This window comes from Panthera tigris, chromosome B4 (genome assembly GCF_018350195.1).
Source record: "Panthera tigris isolate Pti1 chromosome B4, P.tigris_Pti1_mat1.1, whole genome shotgun sequence".
NCBI classification, from domain to species: domain Eukaryota; kingdom Metazoa; phylum Chordata; class Mammalia; order Carnivora; family Felidae; genus Panthera; species Panthera tigris.
The window spans coordinates 123,884,535-123,912,426 of record NC_056666.1 but is presented as its reverse complement, the minus strand read 5'-3'; the positions used below and the strand labels follow the sequence as shown (position 1 = coordinate 123,912,426).

General features: G+C 49.7%; 1 protein-coding gene across 2 annotated transcripts in view; it reads left to right on the top strand.

Moving 5' to 3' along the window:
- The window catches only part of APPL2 (adaptor protein, phosphotyrosine interacting with PH domain and leucine zipper 2), a 53,857-nt gene extending 26,414 nt beyond the window's left edge, over nucleotides 1–27,443 (top strand). The window contains exons 7-21 of one of the 2 annotated variants that reach the window (XM_042993077.1): nucleotides 234–292; nucleotides 1,440–1,586; nucleotides 5,996–6,078; nucleotides 9,705–9,863; nucleotides 11,194–11,382; nucleotides 12,659–12,701; nucleotides 12,784–12,840; nucleotides 12,937–13,025; nucleotides 17,551–17,709; nucleotides 17,861–17,913; nucleotides 19,472–19,646; nucleotides 23,974–24,010; nucleotides 24,195–24,335; nucleotides 25,070–25,117; nucleotides 26,548–27,443. In XM_042993077.1, the coding sequence (XP_042849011.1) occupies nucleotides 234–292; nucleotides 1,440–1,586; nucleotides 5,996–6,078; nucleotides 9,705–9,863; nucleotides 11,194–11,382; nucleotides 12,659–12,701; nucleotides 12,784–12,840; nucleotides 12,937–13,025; nucleotides 17,551–17,709; nucleotides 17,861–17,913; nucleotides 19,472–19,646; nucleotides 23,974–24,010; nucleotides 24,195–24,335; nucleotides 25,070–25,117; nucleotides 26,548–26,574 (1,466 nt within the window). In that variant the 3' untranslated portion in view covers nucleotides 26,575–27,443. Of the gene's footprint in view, nucleotides 1–233; nucleotides 293–1,439; nucleotides 1,587–5,995; nucleotides 6,079–9,704; nucleotides 9,864–11,193; nucleotides 11,383–12,658; nucleotides 12,702–12,783; nucleotides 12,841–12,936; nucleotides 13,026–17,550; nucleotides 17,710–17,860; nucleotides 17,914–19,471; nucleotides 19,647–23,973; nucleotides 24,011–24,194; nucleotides 24,336–25,069; nucleotides 25,118–26,333 lie in introns of both variants that reach the window. The other variant, XM_042993076.1, reaches the window with a different exon arrangement.
- Nucleotides 27,444–27,892: the final 449 nt, after the last annotated feature.

The window sequence follows — 27,892 nt, the reverse complement described above, 5'->3', positions numbered from 1 at the left end:
GCCTGGGTGGCTCGGTCGGTTGAGGCGTCCGACTTCAGCTCAGGTCACGATCTCGTGGTCTATGAATTTGAGGCCCACGTCGGGCTCTGTGCTGACAGCTCGGAGCCTGGAGCCTGCTTTGGATTCTGTGTCTCCCTGTCTGACTGCCCCTCCCGTGCTCATGCTCTGTCTCTCCCTGTCTCTCAATAATAAATAAACATTAAAAAAAATTTTTTAAACACCTTTATTTTTAGAGCATGACCTCTCGATGGCAAAATATAGCAGGCTTCCAAAAAAAAAGGAGAATGAAAAGGTAAGAGTACCTACCTTATATTTTGTTTTTCACATCATTTGCTTAAGCTCCTTTTCTAGTTTCCTGTTGTGAATTTATGGCAGTGAGAGCATCTTGATGAATCCTTTCTCTTCTTTCATATACATAAATTTTTAAATTATTTATTCTGAATCTTATAAGTAGACTTCTGCCTCCCTGTTCTAGCTTTTCAAACTGGTTTATTGAACACCAGCTTGGAACCTTTGTAAAATTTCACTGATTTCCACGTAAGCTTGGTTCCTCATATGTATTCAGGTCACTTCAATTTCTTGCCCTGGGTGTTGACTCTGATTCTTTTATTTTTTTTTTAACGTTTACTTTATTTTTGAGAAAGAGTGTGTGAGGCGAGGGAAGGGCAGGGACAGAGGGGGATAGAGGAACCAAAGTAGGCTCTGTGCTGACAGCAGTGAGCTGATGTGGGGCTTGAACTCACAAACCATGAAATCATGACCTGAGCTGAAGTCAGACGCTTAACCAAGTGAACCACCCAAGTGCCCCCACTCTGATTCTTTAGCTCAAGTTTTTTGGTATTATAGATGATATGAAACTTTTTTTTAACACATGTGACTTTTTACTTCCATTACATAATTTCCTTGAGCTAAATTATTTCCTTGGAATACAATCTTATGAGTGAACTAAAATGTTGGTGGCTTTCAGTGCACGCCGCCATATTGTTTTCCCAAAGGATCACAGCACTTTGTAGTCCTGCCAGCAGACAGGAATTGGCTTCACCCCAGCGCAGCCTCACAAGCACAAAGATGCTAGGACTTTGGTATTTTTAGTTTAGAGTTTTAGAACATGAGGCAGGGGTGAGCCTGGATGGCTCAGTCAGCTAAGCATTCAATTCTTGATTTCGGCTCAGGTCATGATTTTAGGTTGTGAGATCGAGCCCCTCGTGGGGCTCCGTGCTGAGTGCAGAGCCTGCTTGGGATTCTCTCTCTCTCTCCCCACCCCCTCAAAAAAAATTAAATTAAAAAAATAAAGCATAAGGTGGAACCTTATCTGGGTTTTATTGTATTTGTCACAGAAATGGGTTTTGTGAATAAAGGGACATCTTTGAAGCTTCGTGCTCTTCTAGAGTTGCCATGTCCGTTAGACGAGCCGACATTTTCCTCCCACCTCTCCTCAGGTGAAGACCGATGTTGTGAAGGAGGTGGCGGCTGCACGGCGGAAGCAGCACCTTTCTTCCCTTCAGTACTACTGTGCCCTCAACGCGCTGCAGTACAGAAAGCGCGTGGCCATGATGGAGCCCATGATAGGCTTCGCCCACGGACAGGTAGGCCGTTCCCTTCCCCTGAGGGCTAAGACCTGAGCCGGCTGGGGAGGGCAGCTTGGCGTTCCCGCTGAGGTAGTGTTTAGGAGAAACCAAAGCATCACGAGAAAAAGAAACACGAATGCACCACCTCCCTGGAGCCTCCCGTAGGTTCAGCACATGGAGAGCTTCCAGGTGGGCTGGCTCATCGTTAGCGGGACTCGTTAGGGTGTACGCCCGGGGAAGTGATGGCCTTGATCCCAGGCCTCCCGTGGCGGGGGGAGGCTGGCATGGCCCTTCGTCTCTGAGCCAAGTGAAAGCCAGGCACGGTCTGCGGTTCTGAGAAGCAGCTGACCGCTCAGGTCGGTGGAGGTGGGCCTCCGGCTCGAGACCCCGCACATCCCTCTGCTGCTGTGTGTGGTGGGGGGTCACGCTCGCTTGGGCCGTTCTCATTGCTGAGGTTATTGCCGGCACCCTTGGCATCTGGGTCGTGGTGAAATGTCACCACTGCTTGCTGAGGTCTCTGTTGAGGGTATATTGACTTCTCCCTTCCCAGTTAGTGGTCCACTGAACCTTTGCGTGCCAGGAGTCTAAGGTGGCGGGAGGGGCGGGGTTCTAGCCCGGGGGGGACGGGAGTGGGTATGTGTGTGAGGCCAGGGGCACCGCCCCTCTCCGTCCCTGCTCTGCTTCAGCCCCACTTATGTGGGCTCCAGCACCTCCCTCCGGCATGTGAGAAACACACCCACGAATCTTCTTTCCACTGACAGTCTAGGAACGGAAGGGGATGTCGGGAAGCAGAATGTCGGGAAGAAAAAAAGTCGGCAACTTTTTATAACTCCACACGTGTGTTGGGGCACCTGGGTGGCTCAGTCGGTTAAGCATCCGACTTCGCCTCAGGTCATGATGTCGCAGTTTGTGAGTTTGAGCCCCGCATCAGGCTCTGTGCTGTCAGCTCAGAGCCTGGAGCCTGCTTCGGATTCTGTCTCCTCCTCTCTCTGCCCCTTCCCGACTTGTGCTCTGTCTCTGTCTCTCAAAAATAAACAAATGTAAAAAAAAAGATTTTAAATTCCACACACGTGAGCATCTTTTGTTTTTTAATACATTTAAAAAATGGATCTGTTTTTAAAAACACAGCATCAGTAGTATTCAGGGGAGAGGGGAACAAGAGAGGATCTTTAAGCATTCAGGCTCAATTATCTGTCTTTTATTAAAAAAAAATTTTTTTAACGTTTTATTTTTTTAAGAGACAGGGACAGAGCGTGAGCAGGGGAGGGGCAGAGAGAGAGGGAGACACAGAATCTGAAGCAGGTTCCAGGCTCTGAGCTCTCAGCACAGAGTCCGACGCGGGGCTCAAACCCATGCAAGTGAGACCGTGACCTGAGCCCAAGTCAGACGCTCAACTGACTGAGCCACCCAGGTGCCCCTCAAGTATCTGTCTTCTTAATGTGGTTGTTACGTTGTTGAATGGCGAGGTAACTAAAGTCAGCTTCTGCCTTCAGAGGTGGTGCTTAAATAGAGCACTCTAATCTTTCCGTGACTCTGGGTGAAGCTGGGTTGAACCAAAAACCAGCCCTGTCCATTCGTGGGCTGTGGGCTCCAGCCCTCAGCAGACCCTCTGCAGCCGTCCAGCTTCCTCACAATGTGTTCTCGTCCGCTCTCCTGTGCCCTCCTCTCTCCTTCAAGTTTTACACCTCTGCCCTAGAGGACGTCCCGGCTTTGTGAGGGAACATTGGTACTGCCTTTGCTCTAATTAACGCCTCCTGTCACGTCTGTCCTTCCTGGATTGATGGTCCTTGCCTGTGGACTTAGAGGCCCAGGGTCAGACGGGTCCTGGCCCGAGAGCCTCAGAAAGCTGAATGGCTGCGGGCCTGATCAGTTAGTGTTTACAGAGCCTGGTCGGTTAGGGGAGGGGCCTCGCAAGGCCTGAAGGGTGGACCTGTTCCCGGCTGGGTTCCCGTGTGTCACCTTGAGGACCATGCCGCTTCTCCCGGCCCGCGCTAAGCGAATGCTGCTGCAGGGCCGAGGGGGCCTGGCTGCAGAGCAGAGCACACGTCACTGGGTGGCCACAGCAGCAGTTTCGAGGATTGAGGATGGCACGGTTTCGTTTTTCACGTGGAAAGTACCCAGATGTCGGGACAGAAGACCAGACAGCCCCACCCCTTGCAGACCTCACATCTTGCTGCAGACTTGGCTGTCTCACATAGACCAGTTGTCGTCTAACCCTGTGAGTCTTTTGGGCAATTCCAAGGCATACCTTCTGCCTCATCAGCCCCTTTAAAGCCATGTATGTCTACGTGGCATCTACCTCCGTTAGCTGCCGGTCATGGGGCCGCTGTACTTCCTGTCGTTCACACGGGCACACCAGGTCTTTGGATGACGTTGGGCTGAATCCAGCTTCTCAGCACCACCCCTGTCAGTGCAAGTGGTTTGGCTTTACTTCTGTCTTCCCTGGCCCTTGTTCAATAGGTTTGCACTGAAATCATGATTAGTCGTCATGCCTGGAAACAAACTGAGGTTTTGTAAGCTGCATCCAAGTTTATGAGAACACCAAATGAACTCTAGTATTTACAGGGTAGGTGCTAGGAAAGGTGACTGTAGACGCCAGTATCTTCTCCTTCCTTTTCATTCATTCATTTAATCAGATCATTTTAGGGGCTGCATGAGTCCCTGCCCTAGGAGCTTACAGAGTAGCAGGGGAGCTAAGACGTGGAATTAATTCCAAGAGTTCAGAGAGGGGAAGGAGAGGAAAGCCACTGTGCTGCTGTGTCCTTAGAAATGCGGAAAGCTCATTTAACAGACTGATGTTTCGAGCTCCAGAATGGCATTTACCGTGTTGATCTCTGTATGATTAAAAGATCATGGGGCCAGAGCAGCTTCCTGCATTATCACCTTGCGTTAGGATAATGGCGATCATCCTCTGTTTTTGTACCGTGAAAACTGAGGATGTGGGGTCGCATACCTCCCCAGGGTGTAAACACGTCAGAACTGTCCCGACAGTGCCTGCCAGCCTCACTGGGATGTGAGGTCGAGTTCTCTGCCCACCTTCCAGGGCAGAGGCAGCTTCCAGATCAGACACATGAGCTGGGACAAAGTGTGAGAAAATACCTTCATGCAAACTGCGTGTCTTTTTTTTCATGACTTGGCTTTGCAACTGTTCCCTCTCTCTGACCAGGCATGTAAAATGGAGTTCATACCCAGTATGGAGAGTTTTTTAAAGCCCTGGCCATAGAAAGAAGTAGAAACTGTAGCTCTGGGGCAGGATGGTTACACATGTCAGCAATGCACTGGACGTGCCCTTCAAGGTTTGACAGGCAACCCGGACTCTCTGGGCAGTGAATACCTGGGACTCACGGGAAGTAGGCATTCCTTCTTTTGGTTCCCCGAAAGCCAGCACTTGTAGTTTTATTTTCAAAGGAGACTGAGGTCTCCTGGGGCCACTCTCCCCTGGGCTGAGAGAGCGTCCATCCAGCACGTGGGGAGCAGGAAGGGACCCTGCTTGTGTCAAGCGCCTGTTCGGGGCCAGAGCTCGGCTGCATCTTTTGGGTTGACCTCAAGGCTGGAAGGGCCTTTTTAAAATTTATTTTATTTTATTTTTTAACGTGTATTTATTTTTGAGAGACAGAGTGTGAACAGGGGAGGGGCAGAGAGAGAGGGAGACACAGAATCCGAAGCAGGCTCCAGGCTCCGAGCTGGTAGCACAGAGCCCGATGTGAGGCTTGAACTCACAAACCTCGAGATCATGACCTGAGCCGAAGTCGGACGCTTAACCGACTGAGCCATCCAGGCGCCCATCCAGGCTGGAAGGGCCTTTTAAGGGTCGTCAGTCCAGTTTCCCCTTCTCAGTGTCTCAGCCGGATTATCTGTCAGCTTGGGTTCCGAGCTGCACATGGCTCGGTGAGTGGGGTCAGCTGGTGGCCCCGAGGTGCGCTTCTCTTCCCGGAGAACCTCCTGCCGTGCCGCGTCAAGTGCTCGTCGGCCTCTTGCTGGCGCTGTGCACATCATTTGTCACACACCAGTGTAGGTCCTGGAGACGCAGAGGTGGAGACCTACCCCTTGCCCCCAAGAAACTCTTTGTCTAGAATTCACAGAGGAAAGCAGCTGATGGCGAGAACATCAAGACTACTTGTCAGTACCAACTGCTGACGCACCCACGTGTGGTCTGTGCCAAGCAGCGACTTACATCGTCCCCGATGTTGACAGTCTCTCGGCGAGAGAGCCGGGTCCCACCGCCCCCATTCTGCAGCGCACTTGGGGCTTCGGGAGGAACCCTGCTGGCCCTCTGAGCTCAGCGGAGGCGCCTGAGGCACCACGGGCACGCGGGGGTGTGGAGGGGGGCAGTGTCGCTGCCCCCGGTGCTCCCAGTCCCGCACCGAGTGAGCTCATCCGTCTCCTTTCCTAGAGGACTTTCACGGCGTCACACTTCTGTCTTTCAGATTAACTTTTTCAAGAAGGGAGCAGAGATGTTTTCCCAAAGCATGGACAGCTTTTTATCCTCCGTAGCAGACATGGTTCAAAGGTAAGGCTGCACTCCACTTTGGGTCTTGTGGGCCTTTGCCTCTCCTGCTGCACCCGTCCCTCCGGGGGGTCCCCTCTCCCGGGGGGTCCCATGGAGCCCCACCATGCTGGGATCCCTGGGCAGCGGGCCCCCTTCTTAGCCGCCGGTGTTTGGGTTGTGGTTGAAAAGTAATGCGTTTTGCAGTTCCCACCATGGGGAGCCCAGAGGCGTGCCCACCCGTGAACAGACTCTGTATATGAATAAAAGATGAAGTGTCTGCGGGGAGACTTTTCCCGTTGGGTCCCGGTGCGCGTGCTGAGGGCCTCTTGTCTGTTGGCCCAGCCTTCGCATGTTAAAGCCGTCAGTCCGGTGTAGACTCGCTGTGGTCTTGGAAGCACGCTTTGCTTCCCCTTTGGAGCCGAGAGGTATGTGGCCAGCAGTGCTGCGGCTCTTCTGGAAACTAACCGTCCCGTCAGTTCGTGATCAATAAATGAGGCTTTAAGCCTCTTTTGAATCAATTTAACAAATTGCATTTCGGCCTCATGAATCTTTATGTTTTAAGAAGACGGCGTCCTCTCTTCAGACCGTCTGGCCCACGTTTAGTTGATGCCGTGGCTGCTCTGAGTCCTTTCACCTCCCGCTGCCGGTGTCCGTGAGCCCCAGGGAGCCTTGTCTCATGAACACTGCAGACGTGATTTCTGGAGGATGGCACAGAGAGAGAGTAGTTGATCAGCAGATACACAGAATGGAAGTAGGAGTGTAGAATTTATCTTGTTTGGGAAAGTGGAGCAAGGGCGCTCATTTTCTTGAGGGTGTTGCTTTTCAAACACCTCGCGGCCAAGCAGTGGACCCCGTTCAGGCAGAAGTGTACCTCAAGTGCTGACAGTAGAGAACGAAGCCGAAAAGCCAGAGCTGAGCTCCGTGCGGCATGCGGGAGGGTTGCGGTTTGAAGTCGTCTGCGCCTGCCTGGAAGTCACCGGCTGCTCGTCCCCGGCCGCCGGCGGTGTGGGCTGCGTTCGTGATGAGGCTAGAAGGCACTTTGAAATCCCATTTCCGTTTCCTGCCTAATTTGATTGTGAGCCGCTGGGAGCGTTAGGAGAGGGGAAAGGAAGGTGCCTGCTGTCACTTCATCCCTCCCTCCACCCCTACCCCTGCCCTCTCCCGACTGCCTCTCTCTTAGCCTCCATTAGCTCCCGGAATTCCCTGGCTTTCTGGTCCTGAGAGAACCGTCTGGGCTTCGAAGTTTGTTCACGCACTAGATTTTTTTATTGATGGATAGTGGGACGTTTGCGCTTGAGACGCGGTGACGTACTTCTCCGCAAACCTCAGAGCCTCTGTGTCCTCCGTCGTCAGCATCTGTGTGAGCTGGCACAGGCCGTCCAGAGTGCCCCTCAGCCGCTCGGGCATTTCCATGTGACCAGCATCAAAGCCCCGGCTCCACGGCCTTCGGGGCTGTGGCTCATCCCTCCCTCTGCTGCCTGATGAGGCCTAGTTCATTACAAGGGCAGCAGCCGCAGACAGCATTCCCAGCCGAAGCTGGAAGCACTTGAACCTCCTGGTTCGAACGGCTAAATCACTCGGATCCAGGTTCTAATTTTCCTACCACTTGGCTTTTCCATTGGCGAGTAGATAAACACGGCCACGCCTCTCAGGCCACGAGGTGACGGCTGCACTGCTGGCCCAGAGGGGCCGAGGACAGTGTGCTGGCTCCGGATGCTGCCCTCCTTTCCCTGGGAGGTGAGTGGCCGAGCTCTGCTGTGTGAGCTGTGCGGGGCGTCTGAACCCAGCCTAAACCAGACGCGGTGGCTTTTCGAATCACCCAGAGGGCCAGGAGCTTTTCTTTTCTTTTTTTAAAGTTTATTCATTTATTGAGAGAGAATGCACAGAAGAGTGGGGGAGGGCCAGAGAGAGAGCGAGAATCCCAAGCAGGCTCTGCACAGTCAGCAGCACAGAGCCTGACTCGGGGCTCGAACTCACGAACTGTGAGATCATGACCTGAGCCAAAATCAAGAGTCAGATGCTTAACTGACTGAGACACCTGGGCACCCCAGGCGCTTTTCTTTTTAGTTCTAACCCCGCAGGGATACACTTCTGCTTTTTTTCTTTGTTCCTACTGATCGATCGATCAATATGATGGTCAATTAAATAAACTTCTTGTTCTTTAGTCTTGGAAGAAAGCCTATTGGAAAGTACTTTTCTACCCTGTCCTGGAGTGCTGGGAGCCCTTCACGCGGCGACTGAAGTGGAGTCTGTGTGGGTCTGAGAGCGGAGGGAGGGGCAGTTACTGACCGCTCCCTGAAGCTGTGTGCCAGGTGTCCTGCTGGTACACAGGAGTATTTTTCTGGGGGAGGCGATCCTTACCTTCCACTGGGTCCTCAAGGAGCCTTGCCACCCCTAAAAGCTTAAGAACCTAAGTGGTTTTGTATATTTTGGCTCTCTCCTTCCACTTCCTGAGCTGCTTAACTTTCTTCTCCATTTCACTCGCCCCGTCTTGGCAGTGACAAGCAGGTAAGCCAATGAGGCTTGTTCTCCAGCTCGCCCGTCTTCAGGCTGCCAGTGGTGGAGTCCAGCCGTTCTATTCAAATGTCAGAAGAGCCAAAATTAACTTAGATCGCCTGCCTGCCTGCCTGTGTTGAGCTGCATTAAGACGTAGGCAGCTTGCCTGTGAGTCTCCAAGAGGAGAGTGTGGACCAAGCCCAAACTTAACCCTTTGAGAGAAACTCCTAAGGAACTCACTTTGGGAAACAGTGGCCCAGCTGGCCCCCAAAGTTCCTTCTGACTTTAACATTTGTAATTCAGTCCTTCTTTAACATGGTGGAAAAGTGGAACAACGCGTCTGTGGTTTGCTTTCTCGCGTGGATGGGCCGGGCCGTGTTGGGCAGCTTGTGTTCGGCACTTTATATCCGAGATTGTCAGCGCTGGGTGGGGAGCTGTGGAGGCATCGCTTTGTGGGAAGTAAGGGCAGCTGCCTCTTCGAAGCTAAAGCTTTCAGGTTTTCCACAGCTCGGTACACAAGTGCACACAAGCCAGAGCTCAGACCTTGGCCCTCTTCCCCTGTGCCGTGTAGCACGGGCAGCCCTGGGCCCGGCCCTGCAGTCTCGGGCAGCTGTATGGCTGTGGGCAGCCCTGGGCCCAGCTCCATGGTCTCGGGCAGCTGTATGGCTTCTAGAAGAGGAAAAGCATTGCCTTTGTCTTTGTCCATGTGCCCTCGTCCTACCTCCTGGTTGTTTTCCGTCCTCCAATGGCCGCTTCCAGAACTAGGGGGAGCAGAGGGGCAGGAATGACTGCTGTTTCCTTCCTTTCCAGCACTTTCGCAGGTGGTCTGCACCTGAAGCCCTGAGAATGGGCTCATTAAAGCTTTTCTCCTAAAATCTGCATCCACAGGTCTGAGCCCGGATACCACTTTGTCAGCAGAGAGATTGTTTCGCTGGGTTGGGGCGCTGGCCAGTGGCCAACCTGTTCTGTTTTCAAACAGCAGTCATGTAAACATTTTTAGCAACGTGGACTTGAGTCCCCTCGATCTTCAGCGTCTGGGGTCTGAGCTCCCTTCGTGGGGCAGGAAGCCGCGGGGACAGCTCCGCTATCTGTGGCTCGGCAGCACTCGGTTGGCCGTGAGGAGCCGCTGACCTGACGCCTTCTGTCTTAAGCATTCAGGTGGAACTAGAAGCCGAAGCGGAAAAGATGCGGGTGTCGCAGCAAGAACTGCTTTCTGTCGAGGAGTCTGTTTACGCCCCAGACTTTGATGTGGCTGCACCACAGATCAACAGGAACCTCATCCAGAAGGCTGGTTACCTGAATCTTAGAAAGTGAGAATGCCGTTGCTGGCCTCTTTTTCTAAAATCGGTTTTCCCTCAGAGGGGGAAGGGAGGGCTGGGGCAGGGGAGGGTGGGGAAGGACTCCCGCACAGTGCCCCTCCCACCTGCCACGCAGGAAGCCTCTGAGGCTCGGGGCCCAAAGAGCCGAGAGAGGGGCTTGAAACAGCCTTGTAAGAGGCCTGTTTGTGGACTCTGAGGGGCGGGTCACCCCGTCCCTGGTGACCGTGGCCATGTGCAGATAGCCTGCTCTTAACCGTCATCAGCCTGGACCGTAGAGAGCTCCTATCCCACCCCGCCCTTAGCCCAGGCCGCTGACGTGTGAGAGCAGTGTGCTCGGGGCCCGCAGCTGAGACTGGCATCGGGGCCTGTAGGCCTTCTGGGTCATCCGGGTCCATGTAGGCTGAATCAAAGAGAGGATGATCGGGCTTCCTTGTATCCAAGAGCAGACGGAGGCTGTCCGGTGCGGTGAACACTCTGGCTTTGGTTCAGTCAGACCCCGTGGCCGGGTCTCAGTCGTGTCACCCGTGAAACAGCTGGCAATGAGTCCCACTAAATGAAGTCGTTCCTAGCAGGGAATAGGCACTCACAAGTTAGCTAGTTCCAGTTTTGCGAAATAATTGCAATCATGGAGGCAGGAAACCTAGTGCCTTGCACATAGTTGCAACTCGAGAAACATTGAATCAGGTAAGTGCACCTGATACCTCGCAGATAGAAGAGCTACAGAGAGGAATTGCTGGCTGTTTTCTTACCAACATGGAGCTCCTCAAGGCTCTCCCCGCTTGTTGAGATCCCAAGTTAAGTATCTCCTTTAGTTTATACGGATGGAAAATCCTACAAGATTCTGGTGTTACTTGCCAGTTACTGGATATTCCTCTTGCAAGCAGCCCACAAAACCAGAGTAACATCCAGTTGAAGCAAAACTCAACCTAGTTAATGTCCCCGGAATTCTGGGTGCTGTGAGCCAGGGTGACCCTGGTGACTCTCACTAGATTTAGATAGTTCGGTCTATGTCTTAGTGGACCGTCTCAGTTTACAGCTCCCGTTTCCAGGTCTCGGGGAGAAGCCAGCGTCTGGCTGCTGTAGGGTGGGCACGTGCCGGAGCGAGCCCTGGGTAGGCATCCCCCGAGTGGGCAGAGCCCGTGACTTCCAGGTCACTCCAGCTACAGTTTGCCTCTTCTGCTCTGCATTCGCAGTTTTGCTTTAATGTAGAGAAGCATTTTTTCTAAAATGCCACCAACACTGGTAAAGAGGCAGCAAGACCTTGAGGTTCTGCGCGGGCTTCCGAGCACTGACGGGCTCTCTAAAGTCACGATTCTCGCAGTAAAACAGGGTTGGTCACCACCACCTGGGAGCGGCTTTACTTCTTCACGCAAGGCGGGAACCTCATGTGTCAACCCCGGGGAGCTGTTGCCGGGGGCCTGATCCAGGACCTGGACAACTGCTCGGTGATGGCAGTGGATTGTGAAGACCGACGATACTGCTTCCAGATCACCACTCCCAATGGAAAATCGTACGCCAAGCGGGTCTTATTTGGGAGGAGAGCAAGGGTAGTGACCCCACCCCTGCCCGGGGCCTCCTGGCGCGTCCCTCCATGCCAGCCCTCCATGGGAGAGGCCCCCTCCGGGGATCGTTGGTCTTTGGGGAGGTTGTTTTATGCTCTCTTTAAGCAAGCACACGGCACCCCTGTGGGATCCAGTCTGCCTCGTGTGAGGAGTCCCAGTGCGGCTTTGTCTGCGGCCCTGGAGGAGACCGGGCCTCTGTGTCTCTGTGTGGGAGGCAGCCATAGGAGAGTCGTTTGTCGGCAAAGATCTGTAGAGAAGGCCGTGGCCACCCCTGCCTGTTCCCAGACCAGCTCTGTGTACTGTGCTGGGGCGGAGGGCGGGCAGACCTGCCTGGGGAGCCTGCTGTTCCGGCTGAAACTGGAGACAAACTGGGTGGTGTGCTCAGCCACGGCACTCCCTGTGGGAACGTGCTGTCCCCACAGACCCCCGCATGCCTCAGGGGCCCAGAAGAGGTCACTTGGAGTCATTCACAGATCCCATTGCAATGGGGTCCCCTCTGGAGCAGGAGCTTCAAACTGAGCCCCCAGGAGTGGGGCCGGCCGTCTTTCCATGGGAGCTGGCTCTGCTCGCGTTTGCTTCCGGGTGGGGTTCTGAGCTGAGATTCTGTCTGGACGGTAGCGTGTTCTGGCAAGCTGGTACAGTGCTGACCGGCTCCCCTCCCAGGTTTGCAGAGCAACTTCAGACCTCACCCTTCCTCCTGGGCGGCAGGAGAGGCCTGGGATCCCAGTCGTGGTCCCGGGCAGTTAACTCCTTGGTTTCCTCACATGTAAAGTAGGGCTGAGGTCCGTGCTCCCACCTCACATAGCTGTGGGGTCCCTGGGAAGGGTTAAGCCCTCACCAAGGGCAGGGCAGTATTATTTTTGTCCTGTTCCCCTCGGTGGGAAAGCGAAGTGTCTGGCTTCTCTGGGCGTGGCTGGGAGGAGGGGTTGCCCTGATCATCTAAGGGGCCAACGAGAAGTCTGTGCTTGTGGACGCACAGACTTGAGCTAGTAGACCTGAGCCCAGCTGCTCACTTTTCGATGAGAAAGCACAGGCCCAGGGGAAGGAAGTGTCCGTCCAGGATCACACAGTGGATGAGCAGCAAGCCAGAGCCCCATTTTTTCTTTCCGGTCGTGCTGCCTTTTGTGGTCCTTCTCTTTGGGACCCAGCTGACTTCAGTGAATGTGGAGTAAGCTTCGGTCACCGAGATCTGGGGAGCACTGACTTGAATGCGCTTTATTTCAGGGGAATAATCCTCCAGGCAGAAAGCAGAAAGGAAAACGAAGAGGTAAAGCTTTTGTTCTTTCATTTTTGTCCTGGCCTAGCCGGTGACTGGGATCCAGCAGGTTTCTAACGCCCTCTCTCCACAGTGGATCTGCGCCATAAACAACATCTCCAGACAGATCTACCTGACTGACAACCCAGAGGTAACTCGCACGGCCTTACCTGTGTCCCCGCCCCTCGCTCGGTCTAAAGGGTCAGCGCCCCTGCCGGACTGAGCGTGTCCTCCTGTGCACTTGTAGGCAGTCGCCATCAAGTTGAATCAGACGGCTCTCCAAGCAGTGACCCCCATTACGAGTTTTGGGAAAAAACCAGAAATCTCGTGCCCCAGGTAACTAACTAAAGGACCGTGGAGAAGTGGCTTTTCTGTATTGAGGTGTTGGGAATCGGCAGGAGTCCTCCTGTCCTCACCCGGCACGGAGGGATGGTGTTGGGTCTGTTCTACAGAAGCAGTAAGGACTACTGGGGGAGGGGAGGGGAGGGGAGGGGCAGAGCCAGGAGCCACTGGCTGCGGGAGTCCAGAGCGCCTTCCTGCTGGAGCACTTGGCCGGCCGCAGTCCCAGCACGTAGGACTTGCACCGAGGGGCTGCTGCCCAGGGAGTCGCACGTTTCCTGTCCACATCAACAGTTCTGGAACCAAAACAAGAACTTTTTTGAGGTCCGGAACAGTGGTCTGTGTTACTGCCCAGGTCTTTGTGCGTTAATCTTGCTTTTTCACGTGTATTTTTCATATTTTTACACTTCTCGTCATTGTTCCTTATGATAACTACACACTCTCTTCCTTGATTTATTAGCAGTTGAATGTTTAGGTAGTCTCCCTTTCCTGAGGTTGCTATTATCGTTTACGGTGAATATTTTCCTGCCTCTGCCTTCATTCTTGTTTTGAATATGGCTTTGGGGTTTATTCCCAGAATCCCACCTTCTTTCTTAATGGGACGCTCCATTTGGTTAAATAGTAAGAAGGTTGTAATCATAGAGGGCTGCTAATGAAAGCACAACATCCGAGGTAAATGACAATTAGGACTGTGTTTGGTGACCATTTTTCGGAGGCACGGTAGAAGGAACCCCATTACGTAAATGATCTGCAGATATTATCGCATGTCTCTAGAGAGAAGTGATTGGAAAGCTAAGAGCGAACTTCCCAGGGTCTGGGCTCTGTGAAGGGGGAGCCAGTGTGCGCGCAGCACGGGGCACGTGGGAAGGAGCCGCGATCAGGCCGGGAGAGTCGGAAGTTCGATCGCGAAAGACTTGGGTGCCCTGCTTACCGGTGCTGGGCTGTGGAGCGGAACTGGGAGCCCTGAGAAGGGGGTGACCCCCGTGTAGAAAGAGTGGCCTGCGGCACTGCGGGTGTAGGACACAGGGTCTGAGGCGTGGCGGGCGGAGGGCAGGGTGGGGTCACCGGACGGGGTGTCTGCTACAGCAGCAGTAGCTGAAACCGTGCACGTGAGCGAAGGTGACGAAAGTGGGCATGAGGCAGCGGGTCACGCTCAGGTGTTGGATCCCACAGTTTGTGCGGGGAGCGTGTTGCTAAGGGCGGCTCTGAGGACGGCAGTCTGAGCGCTTGTCCTTGGGCCTCGTCGTCGTGGGTGATGGCACTGTTCCTCCCTGTACGGCCTTGGGGACAGAGAAGGCGCACTGCAGGGTGCTGGCTTTGGAGTTTGGGGACTCTCTGATGGCTCTGCCTTGAACACAGCTGGGTGGCCTGGAGCAGGTCAGCTCTCTGTGCCTGTCTCCTCGACTTTGACACGGGAAGAGGCAAAACTAGATGACCTCCCAGGTCCCTTTCCGTTCCTGAAAACACTATCTTGCTAGGGTGACAGTGTGTTGTTTAATTAGCGTTACTAAAGAGGTGGCTGGTTTTCTGAAAAAGAGTCTGTGGCTCAGATTTAATTAATTCAAGAGCTGATTTTTCTCCCTGTTGGGGAATAAGTCAGTCACGCGGCAGAATCCTCTAGCCAGTCGGCTGAACCGACACTGAGCCTGGAAGGGTGACAGATGTGGCCGCCAGATGGCCCAGAGCTGTGGGGGGAGGTGGGAGAGGGCGGATCTCTCTTTAGGGTCAGCTCATTCAGAAGGAGGAAATGTTTTGCTGACAGAGGGGGAGCAGGGAAACTGTGATCTTGGGAACAAGCTGCTGTTCAGTCCCAAGCAGGCCTCACACGTGGCCTTCCCCTCCTCCCCAGGTAGCGTATCTCTAACGCGCACTCGTTTATCCAGCTAGTCAAGGGTCGGTTTGTGGGGTGTCTGCTCTGTGCCCAGGCACTGGGCTGGGGCGTAAAGCTGAGTCTTGTCGGTAAAGCCAGGCGGAGGGTAAATAAATACTTGGTTAAAATGGGGAAAAGCCGCGCTGGTGTTAAAGAAGGTGCTGTCCTGAAGAGGCCTGGCCGTGGAGACGGTATTCAGACTGAGAAGTGAAGGATGAGGAGTGGCCACTCTCGCAAAGAGCCAGGTGGCCTGCGTTCCCGGAGCAGCTGAGGAGGCTGGCGGGCAGAGCACTTGGTGTGTCGGGAGAACTGGAGGGAGGCCAGTCTCACTGGGGGAGCAGGACCGGCTGGGGAGGGTGGGGCCACGAACAGCTCCCGAAGGAAGGCAGGCAGGCAGGCATGGTCAGGAATGGTGGGAGCCGTCCAAGGGTTCAGGGAGGTAGATGTGTGCGTGGCAGAGAGGAGAGGTGACTCACTTGACGTCGTCCGGGGGCAGCTCTGGCTGCTGTGCAGGACACGGAACTGAGCTGGGCAAGCTGGGCAAGCCCGTGACTGAGCACAGTCAGGAGGCCGTGGCATCTCAAACCAGGATTGTGGCAGAGGAGGCGAAAGTAGATGTCATGGGGGGCTTATTTTGGAGGCAAAATCTGAAGGACTTGTGCTAGAAGGAGATATGAGTGGAGGGAAAGGGACAGACCAAGAGGGCGACCGCAGTCTGGCTCGAGCACCCGGACAGGTGGTGGCGTATTGAGATGAAAAGGAGTGGGTATCAGGGGTTCGCTCACTTCTGGACAGAAGATTGAGGGGCCCGCGGCACGAGCCGGTGGTCACGTTCCTGATACGAGTCTGCAGCACAGAGGAAATCCCAGGGCCGAGCACATGAATCAGGAACTCATCGGCATGGACGCAGCAGGGCGAGAGAGATCATCTTGGGAGCGAGCGTAGAAGGACAAGGGAGGAGCCTAGGACCGAATCCTGAAGATCGCCAACATTTGGAATAGAAGGGAAGGAACCTGTAAAAGCCACCAAGAAACACCAGGGAAAGTGGAATCAGCAGGAACCGAGAAAGAAGAGTTTTAAGGAGGGGAGAGCTCACCTACGTTAGATGCTTTGATGTGGGGTGTGTGACGTAGGACAGTGGTCGCCAAGTGTCCATTGGAGTTGGTGACGTGGCGATCACGGGGTGCTCCGTCATGTCCCTCCTGGGTTCAGAGTGTTCAGTGGCTCCCGGGAACGTAGAGTCAAGTGCAGACCTCACCCGACGGTGTCACAGCCCTCCACGACCCCGGCCCGCTCCCTCTTCCTGGTGTTCTCTCCCCTGAGTCTCTCTGGGGAGCCAGCATCTCAGACGCACCCTCTTCCCTCCGAACTTCTCCTGCCTTCCTCCCGTGCTCACCACTTACAAATTCGTGCCCCTCTCGTAAAGACCGGATGCCGCTGTGCCACTTTGGACCGAAGCGGTGTGACACGGTGGGAGAACGACGACCGGCCGTGGGGAGACTTCGGTTCCCAGTCTGGCTCCCCCACCTGGCAACCCAGCGCCCTCAGAATTACTCCGGGGCTCCAGAGACCGCACGCTCTCTCCTCTCCTGTCACAGGGAGCTGAAGCAGAGCGGTCTCTCCTCGCGGTGACTGTCTACAAGCCTGTGTCGTGTTTCCGTCCACTGTCCGGTCAGTGCGCTCATCTGCCGATCGGCTGTCTTAAGAGTAGTTTGCATACGGTGCGTTCAGTTACCGACAGACTTGAGAACGAGGAACAGAAGGGTATCGGAGAGACGTCTTGGGCTCCAGATAACGGAAGAAATGAAAATATTTTGACATTCTTTGTCCCTCAAAGGGGTTTACACTCCAGCTGGGGAGAGAAGATTATAAAGACATGAGACCTGCTCTTACAGCATCCTGTCACTGAAAGAGAAGACACGCGGTGGCACGTGACTGGTCACCGTACTGGCAGCTCTCTCCTGTCACGGGCCACCGTCTCACCTGCAGCTTGTGTGGACACGGTGCCGAGCTCAGGACGTTCAGACACACGAGACTGTCCCGGGGCTCACTGGGAAGAAACACTGGAGTGCAGAGGACAGAGGGTCGGGCTGGCTTGACGGGCTTAGTGGATGGAGAGGAATTTGTTCTGGCGGGAAAGAGGATTGGGATGGAGACTGAAAGAAGGAAAAGCTTGTGGTGTGCTGGTGTAGCTCCCTCTGGTGGAGGGTGCGTTACAGGAGCGGCAGGGGGCTCTCGGGAAGTTAAAGCCAGGTTGTGATTGAACGCAGGCCAAGGTGTATTTATCCGTTCAGGTAACGGTTTTGAGTGCCGCCTTTATACCAAGTAACAAATATGATTTAGCTGTAGCCCCCGCCCTCAAAAACCTGTCTCACAGGGAGAAAGATCCAGAAAATCAGCAGACCGTGTGTTAAGTGATATGACAACGCAGAATGCTGGGCAGCAGAGCTCACTGTGGGGGGATCTGAAGGGGTTAAACCAAGGACACGAATGACGTTTTGTGAAGATTTGTTTGTAGAAGGAGTTGAAGGATTGACTGAAATCTTCACCCTTATCTATTTGTAAAAGTCACATCAGTGCTCAGCATGTGTTCTTTTGATCATAAAGGCATAGGTTAAAAGGGATTTATTTCCCCCCTATTTTATACTCCAGTCAGAACCTGAGAAATGCAGAGACAGAAGATGACAAGATTGTGTCCCAAGCAGCCGTCCGTGCCGACGACGCCGATGAGCTCATCGCACCGGGAACACCTATCCAGTTTGATATCGTCCTTCCTGCCACAGAATTCCTGGACCAGAACCGGGGGAGCAGGTGTGGGCTCAGGGAGGTTACCTCGGGAGAAATGAAAGTGACCTTGGGTGTCTCTTGTGTCCACCCCCATCTCCAGACACTGTTGCCATTCTGACTGAGTGTCCTCTTGGCCAGAAATGTCTTGATTGTGTGCCTCTGGCCATTTCCCTAGGCGCATCAACCCTTTTGGTGAAACTGAGGATGAGACCTTTCCAGAAGCAGAAGGTGAGCGGGTGGTCTGTGTGCTTGCTCTTTCCCCTTCACAGAATGGCGAGGGCCATTGAAACAAGGAGCGGAATCATGTTCCGGAGAGCTGGGCCTTGAAGGTATGAATTGAAATTATGACCCACGGGTCTGTCCTTCTCTGAAAACTCATTAGGATGTGTACAGGGAAGGCAGGTCTTAAATGAAACCCGCAGGGATGTGGACAGATTCTCCACTTGTGTCACAGTGTTGGCCCCATCCTTACCCTTTCTGTAGCTCCTGCGTACAGAGTGGCCAAACCTAAATCAGAGACCAGATTACTACAAAACAGATTCAAAGAGGATAAAGCGGTCACAATAAAATGCAATCTGGGTGAGACACGAATATGCTGTTTCGTTTCAGAATGCCGAAAACACACATAACAGCTCATTCTTGTGTTTGAAGATGACATGGCTCAGTGGTTTTTACTTTGTTCAAGTTCAGATTTTTGACGTTTGATTACATTCTTCTAGTACCTAAGAGCACACCCAGCAGAGCTGACCGTAACCTAGCACTCCGCAGAGCGGAGGCAGTTGAGGGCCTCACGCCTGGAGCCTGAGAGCAGCGTTAGAATGAGATGCCGCTTCCTCAGACTTAAAAGCAGGACTTGAGAGTCGGCACCTCGTACGGAATCGGGCAGAAAGGGGGCCGATGGAAGGAAGGAAGGAGGCTAACAGGCTGTGCCTCAGGTCTGCCGCCCCGTCTCTAGCTGACCCTCCATATAGGCCACCCCGTAAAGCCTCTACAAAAAAAACTTCCGAACTTGTAAAAACTGTCTTCATGTGGGAGTCACTTCTTATAATATTACATTAATTATATTTTTCTCCTCTTTTAACCCTTAAGTTATTTTTAGGGGCAAAGACACTAATAGATCGAGGGAGGAAAAAGTAGCCATCTTAGTTTAAAATGGTGGAGAAGTGAATTATTCTTACAGAAAAAAAAAAAAAACAACCTTTAAACCTCTGTGATCTTCCAGTTATGGTTGCAGTTACCCAGTCTTGTCAATTATGTGCCATTATCAGGGGGCCAGTGCTGGCAGTTTACTAGAATCTGGTAAGCAGAGTAGTTGGAGATGTGCCATTAGCTCCTGGGAGATCGTCGCTGCCCTTCAGTAATGCACAGTATGTGTGAACTGGATGAGCCCCCAGTCAGGTCTTCTGTTCTTCAGATGGATTTTCTTCTTCAAGAGGACTTCATCAGTGGGCCCGAGGAATGAATTTTCTGTCATCTAGCGGAGAAGCTCTTATTTTCAGGGAAAAGACGTATATACCGCCACCTAGAGTTTTAGCGTTAGAAGGATGGTCGTGTGGTACTGCCTTTTCATCTTACGGATGCACAAAGAGGTGCTTTTCTAGTCTAACGAAGTCATTCCAAAGAACCAAAATGTAGCCAGTAGGCGATTCAGGGCTTCGACACTGTGTTGAGGAATTTGCCGGGAAGCCCTCCGCAGGAGGCAGACCAGACCTGAGGTCTTCTGCCTGTTAGACCGGCAGCAGGCAGGAAGCAAATGTGATCCTGAGCAGAAAACGCTCTCTTGCAGATTCCCTTTTGCAGCAGATGTTTGTAGTTCGGTTTTTGGGCTCAATGGCAGTCAAAACAGACAACACTACTGAAGTGATTTACGAAGCAATGAGACAAGTATTGGCCGCTCGGGCAATTCACAACATCTTCCGTACGACAGAGTCCCATCTGATGGTCACCAGTCAGACTCTGAGGTATGTTTCGTTTCAGACCCTTACAGCTTTACCTGATTCCCCGTTTAAGGCACATTTACTCACCTAGAATGTTCATACTAGAATATTTGATCGGATTAAGTGAAGATGCTACTCTTGTCTTGGCCCTGTTCCTTTGTACGTTCTGCTTTTACAAGATACGGTGGATAGAAGCTGTTCCCCTAAGGAGTGGGTACCCTCAGAGACTTAGTGGTGAATGAGTCCTCTCGTTTGTGATGATGCCATCACTGAAGAATTGCTCAGTATATCTCAGAGCTTGAAAAAGAAAGGGTTTTTTTTTTTCTTTTTTAAATGTTTACTTTGTGAGAGCACACGAGCGGGGGAGGAGCAGAGAGAGAGCGAGACAGAGAATCCCAAGCAGGCTCTGCACTGTCAACACAGAGCCTGACGTGGGGCTCAGTCCCACAACCGTGAGATCACGACCTGAGCCGAAATCAAGAGTCGGACGTTTAAGTGACTGAGCCACCCAGGTGCCCCAGGATTTTCATTTTTGAATGCAGTACTACTTATAAAAATTAACAACAGTGAAAAAGAACATGAACCTACCTGAGATCATTAGACCACCACAAGTAAAATCTGATTAATATTTGTTGGGATGAAAATAAGCCAAGTGATGTTAACTACGTGATTTGGAGTTTTAGGTAATAAGATCTGTATGAGTGACGGCAAAGGACCGTCAAGCCATGGTTAGCACAGGCTTTATGAAGTTTCACCATCCAATACTGGACTCACATGTAGCACTTGAAACGGAATGACAGTCTGAGTTAAAATGTTCTAAGTGTAAAATACATATAGCAAGCTTCTAAGGTCTCATACTAACCCCCCAAAAAGAATGCAAAATATGCCATTAATTTTTATATTAATAACATATCCTGGTAGTATTTTAGATCTGTTAGGTGACATTAACTTGATATACTTTATTTAATCTATTTCACTCTTTTTGATGTGACTGCTAGAAAATTTCAGATCATGTATATGAGGTTTACATTTTATTCCTGTGAGATCACAGGCACTGCTTTGGAGGCAGAATGTCTACGTTTATCCCTGGCTTTGGCCTTCATTAGTTATATGACCTGGGCGAGTTTAACCTCTGTGCATCAGCTTCTTGGGCTATGAGATGAAAATAACTGTATCCACGCTGCATAGGGCTGACACAAAGACTACATGAGTTAATGCACATCAAACATGTATACAACCACAACTGGCATAAGTGCTCAGTAAATGTTAGCTTCAAAAAGTTAAATAGGACTTTGTTAAAGTCAGAATATAGTTTCTTCCATTCATTAAAACCAGTCTTTTTCATTTCATTATACACCTTCTACTGAGAGTAAGTTTCTTATGAATAAAACTTTATTTAAAGCTTTTCTCCAAGCATGCCCTGCACCCTTTATAGGCATTGGCTCATCGTTCCTGTAATCTCCACCAATAAGAACAGAGTAAATATATGTAAAAGCATTGTGAAAAATCACAGTACATCAAACGAACACTATCAAAGTACAAAGCCCACAGAACGGGAGAAAATATTTGCAAATCATGTATCTAATAAAGCTATATGTTCAGAATATATAAAGAACTCTTATAAGAATCAACAAAAAGACCAAAAACCAAAAAAATGGACCAAGGACCTGAGTAGACATTTCTCCAGGGGAGATCTACAAATGGCCAACAAGCACATGTGAAAAGATGCCCAGTGTCACTCGTTATTAGAGAAATGCACATCAAGTCCACAGTGAGATATCGCTTCAGCTCACTTAGATGGCTGTAATAAAAAGGAAAATACCAAGTGTTAGGGTGTGAAAAAATTGGAATCCGTTGCTGGTGGGAATAGTTAAAACCGTTCAGCCACTGTGGGAAATGGTTCGGCAGCTTCTCTGGGAGTTAAACGTAGATTGCCAGCCCTGGTAGACAGCCGGAAGAATCGAAAACTGTTCAGATAACCAAGTTTACACGAATGTTCGTGGTTCACGGTAGCCAAAGAGTGGAAACAATCCCAACTCCATCAACAAATTGATAGACGAGATGGGGTATTTAACACAGCAGAGTAGGAGCCAGCCTTAAAGAGAAATGACGTCCTGATGTGTGGTACAACATTCTCGAACCCTGAAAACATGCTCAGTGGAAGATGTCAGCCATTTTGTTTGATCCTGTATCTGAAGTGTCCAGGATGGAAAGCAGGTTAGTGGTTGCCAGAAGCTGAGAGGAGAAAGAATGGAAGTGACTGTCTGATGGGTGTGTAGCTTCCTTTTGAGGTGATGAAGATGTTTGGAACCAGGCAGTGGTAATGGTTGTACAGTGTGGTAAATGTACTAAATAGTCCATTAGTCTGCAATAGTCCATTTTATGTTAGGTATATTTCACCACAGTTTCCACACACAGATCCCTGCATTGGAATTCATGTTTTGAGACAAATGAGAAGTCCCACAGAAAATCAGATCTTTTTTTTAATGTTTATTTTTGAGAGAGAGAGGGAGGGAGAGAGGGGCAGAGAGGGAAACACAAGATCCAAAACAGCCTCCGGTCTCTGAGATGTCAGCACAGAGCCCCGTGCAGGGCTCGAACTCCTGAACCATGAGATCATGACCTGAGCTGAAGTTGGACGCTTGACTGAGCCACCCAGGCGCTCTGAAAATCAGATCTTAGGCAAGTCCGTATTACCTGTTTAAGATAGCAACCTTTTAAGTTACTCACAAAATATGCATGTTTTAAGTTCACATTTAGGGAAAAGTTTTACAAAATACCTAAGAAACTTTACTTGAGGGAGACCGTTTATGAGGTATATTTTTTAAATCTTTAAATTCATACAAACTAATAGGGACATGAAGAAAACATGTATTTAGCTTGTAAATGTGTAAAATTCCATACACATTTTCTTACTGTCTTAACCACCTCTTTGAAGTGGGGTCCTTTTCCCACTTTTACAGACGAGTCTGGAAGCGTCAGGGTGACTTACACAAGGGCACAGTCGAGCAGCCAGCCCAGAGCCCTCTGACTGTGGTGAGGCCCATACTTGAACCACACGTATTTCCAACCACAGCCTTTCTGGGGGGGATGACCGCTTTCCTGAGATCTAACTTCCCATACAGCTTGCCCATCTGAAGTGTTTTCAGTATATTCAGAGTTGTGCAACCATTGGTTACCACAGTTTTCGAGTATTTTCATCATCCCCAGAGAAAACCCATACCCGTGAGCCCTCATTCCCTTTTCTTAACCACCCCCCCCCCCCATACAGCCACGAAACACTAATATTCTGTGTGTATGTATTTGCCTGTTTGGGACATTTCATATAAATGGAATACTAACCATTTTTTTAAGACCGAGAATAGATTTTTTGCTTTCGCCCACAGAATTTATAGCAAATCAATAAATAATACCATGTTTAGAAAGTAGAAATTTATATGTATGTATGACAGCAATAGATTCTCTAATGCAGTGTACTTTGCAGATACATCAGCCTGGTTATTAGATGCTGCTTAAAGTTTTGTTAAAGAATACATCTAGAATACCTTCTTTTTTAATTAAAATTTTTTTTATTTTTGAGCATGAGCAGGAGAGAGGGGAAGGGGAGAAAGAATATGTGCTATTCCTTCTATAAATAGGACAGAAGTTTTCCTTTTTTGTCTTGTTTTGTTTTGCTTTTTGAGAGAGCAAGCAGGCGTGTGAGTGGGGAGGGGCAGAGAGAGGGAGAGAGCATCTCAGGCAGGCTCCAGGCCCAGCCCGGAGCCCAATGCGGCGTTCAATCCCATGACTCTGGCATCAGGACCTGAGCTAGTGTTGAAGAGCCTGACAACCAACTGAGCCGCCCAGGCACCCCTAGAATATACCTTCTTAAAAGACCGTGTTCCCCCACACCCAAACTGACACAGAATAGTTTTGCTAAAATCTGTTGACTGTTTTCTCACCCCACCCCATATTTAGGGGAAAAAAATTAGACTTCAAGGAAAAGACCATAGTCAGTAAATGTCTTCTGAGAAGTAGGCTGTACAGAATATGATCTATATTCTACATCAGAACTGTGAAGAATTCTAATGCTGCCCCTTTGGATAAGCACTGAAATGTGAAAGTCTCCAGTTGTTACAGTCTTCCATAAAGCTGTTCCCGGAGCTTCAACTACATGGGGTTCAGCACAGGCAGACCCATGGCGCATGCTCCCTTTGGACAGTCCCATGGAGCCATCTCGCCTTGCTGCGGCCGGGCCTTATAGTTTCATATTTGGAGGGCATTTGTGTGATTTCATTCTGAACTTCTAGACTCTTCTAAGAATACAGGTTTCTCCAACATGTGTAATATAACGCGTGTCTTAAAATTTCAGGTTGATAGATCCTCAGACTCAAGTAACAAGGGCCAATGTAAGTACCTCCATGCACGCTAATTTTAGTAGTTATTCCTTAATTCAAAGTAGGCACTTTATAGATTTTGCCAAATTTAACAGCTGTCACTCATAGTGCACTTTTTTCGTGACGCTATCCGTGGAGAATGATTGTCTGTTTTTAATTCCAGTTATGTGATGTTGTCTATTCCTGTTATTTCCAGTTTGAGCTCACCAGCATCACCCAGTTTGCTGCCCATCAAGAAAACAAGAGGCTAGTCGGCTTTGTGGTCCGCACGCCCGAATCCACAGGTGGACAGTCTCTGAGTACATACGTTTTTGAAAGCAACTCAGAAGGCGAAAAGGTCTATTTTTTTTCATCTTAAATTCCATATCTCTGTCCAAAGATATTTAAAGGGGTTTTGCACCACCCCGTGGGTGTTTAGTTGACTATTCTTTGCGCCCCCATTGAGGAGTTTAGAGAATACCTCTAGGAAGGCCCCACTGAAAGAAACGACTGGAATAAATTTTCCCTTGGAAATGCGTGCCATTCTAAACAGTGATGAGGAAGAATGTTAATGGTGAGATGAAATGGGAAAAGCAGTTGCCTTCAAGTTTCTTTTTTAAAAATGAAAGAAGTTACAATGGAGAAAATCTAGTCTCAGAGCAAACGAAGGAAGCAGACAGCAGGAAACTGTTCTCATATAGTATGAAAATTTTTGTGACCATATTTGCTACTTGGAATTAATCAAAGTTAATCAACTCTTCAGCAAGTATCTTTTTGCCACTGCGTGCGAACACACAGTGGCAGAATGTGATAGAGAAAGGAGGAAAGTATTCCGTTAAGAATGTTAAGCACTGGGATAATTTCAGTTGCCACTTACCCTGGATATCGTTGCTCTGCACAGATTGGCAACCGGAGACCAGGACAGGTGGCCTCTACTGTTCAGAGCCCCGTGTGATGAACTTCTTAACAGCCAGGTCCTCTGTCCCCACACCGACATGAGCAGTGACCTCGTTGTACTTCCATAACCACATTTTTCCTAAAATCCCTTACCGCTTTCTGCCTTTTCCCAACACTGCTTTTCTTGTCTTACAGATATGTTATGCTATTAATTTGGGAAAAGAAATCATTGCGGTTCAGAAGGTAAGGTACATTTTAGTGCTGGTTTTAACAACTACTCAAAAGATCTATAGACATACTAAGATCTCTCTCAAAAAGAGGAATGATGTTCGCCGGACACTGTGGCCAAACTTGAGATTTCCTTTGAAGCATTCTAACCACCAGACTGGCTGGGGCCACAGTCACCAGTTAACACATGTGGAGTTCTTAATAAATATCACTGCTTCCTGCGTTATCACTTTTTTGCTTGCTGTTGTTGGCTAGATATTCTGTCTTTCAAATTAAGATGGTAGAAACTGTAAGTATGTACTCGAAGGCCTTGCTCCTCTGAGCGGTCACAGACAGACATCAAGCTGGAAATGTACTAGACGTGACGATTCCCAGACCTCCCTGTATCTCAGCAGCTTACAATCTTTCACTCACCCCACAGACTTCTGAGAGCCAAGTTTGTACAAGAAAAATCTTAGAATTCTACCAGTGAGCAAGACAGATACGGTTCCTGCCCCAGGAGGCTTCTCGTTCAGTAGAACTTCTGCAATAATGGAAATGACCTGTGTCTGTACTGTTCAATAGGCAGCTTGAATGTAGCTAATTTGAGGATGAACTGGATTTTTAAACAGTAACATATAGCTACTGAGTACCGTATTAGCTTTCCTAATGTTGGGGGAGGGCAGGAGGACTAAGACCAGTATACATGAAATGGTAGCAAGCAGTGCAAGTTAGTATTTTATGGTACTGATCGGGGATCAACTTCTGTAAAGAGCAAGACAGGAAACCTCTTAGGCTTACATTTGTTGCAACTACTCAACTCAGCTATTGTTCCAGCAGCCATATATAGTATATAAATGAATGGCTGTGTTCCAGTGAAACTTCATTTATAAAAACAGTGAGCCAGGTGGCCATAGTTTGCCAACTCTTGGTTTATAGGGAAAGAGGAAGGAGTTAGTGATCTAGAAGACAAAGGTATTATAAAGGAAGTTCTTCTCTGGACTCTTTGTGGGAAGACGATTATGATTTGGCTAAGTGAATGACATTTTGGCTAAGAGCAAAACCTTGGCCTAGAGTCTAGAAGTAAAATGCAATTGAGCTTTTTCAGAGAAGCAAGGAGACTCACCTGAAGGCACATATAGATCCTGGAAGGAAAGAAGCTAGATTACAGAATACTGAAAGCCATGCCATAGGGGTTTTAAGTGCATTTTAAGCGTTTTCTTTTCTCCTTCTTAAACTCTCATAACTTCAGGATCCAGAAGCATTGGCTCAATTAATGCTGTCCATACCACTAACCAATGATGGAAAATATGTACTGTTAAACGATCAACCAGATGACAATGATGGAAGTCCAAATGAAAACAGAGGCGCAGAATCTGAAGCATAACTCTCTTGGGCCTTTGGGGAAAGAGCACCCAGGAAGGAGAGCTACCTCCTTAAGGGTTTTCAACTTCTCTGACATACAGGCCCACGACCTGGTTTCAGAACGCTGACAATCGCTTGTGGAATGTACTCTTGATGCCTTGATACTGAGACTTGGGAGGGAAACAGAAATGGTTGACAACATTCCTACCCATCTACAAATGTTACTTTAGGTGCTTTGTGGTAAGTCGTCTTCTTAGATTGTACTGTTCAGCGCTCAGAATGAAAGTTACTGAAAAAATGCATTGTTCACTTTATTCAAATGTCATCTCTTTAGTCTCCAAGTACCCTTTTTAAAAAATGGTAAAAGCCTAGATTTATAATTTGATAAACACTAAATATTTCCTATTAATATAATCTATTTTTATATTTTCCTTAATGAGCTTTAAGTGCCTGTCATTCTAAAAGTTGTGTATTTATAATCAGGCTTGTCTCACAGTCGGACCTACCAGCATCAGTTTGTGCAGTTAGGTGGCGAGCCCCGCTTGGAGGGCCTGAGCGTTAGCAAAAATGCAGGTCTAGTTGTGATCATTTTTCTCAGACATCATGCAATAAAAAGACTAGCAGACGAGCACCACACAAGATGTTCAGTTTTACATGGGAACCTTGATGAACCAGCATTCAGAAGTTTACGGTCCTTCAGGTATGGTTTTAGTGGTGGATCACTATAGACCGTGTGAAGCTCTACCAGTTCCTGATTCTTCTGAGCCAGACCCTCCTCAAGGAAGGGACCAATTAATTTTAAAACTCACTTGAATGAAAGCACGGCTGGTTGCGGGGCTTGGTATAAAAATCCTATTCCACCCCTACCTATGAAGTATGATGATCTTGAATTGGCACCATGTGTTTAATTATAACCAATTTCAACAGAATACCGTTGTCTTTGTAATAAATTAACCTAGCAACAAATGCTAGCAAATAAAAACTACCATTCTGTTTCTTTCTTTTGCTTTTTGTGGTTATTTTCTAGAACATCCCTGGAAGAAAACTAAAGTTAGTTCTGTGGCTTCAGCTGTTCATTTCCAAAACCTCAGTACATTCCCCCCCTCTGCTGTGATTTCATTATGCCCTATCAAATACCTCTATTCAACACTGGCTGAACAATGTGATCTCAGTACCAAGTTTTTTTTTTTTTGAGGGAGAGAGCATGGGGAAGGGGGGGGGGGGGGGGGGAGAGAGAGAGAATCCTAAGCAGGCCCTGCAGTGTGGCTCAATCTCATGACCATGAGACAATGACCTAAGCTGAAATCAAGAGGTGGGATGCTCAACTGACTGAGCCACCACAGCTCCCAAAATGGTGGATTAATAAAACAACTTTTGTAATCCAAACTTAATGTTACAGGGGTATCAGAGTCCACTTCTATAATGTGAGCCTCAGAGACTAAGCCA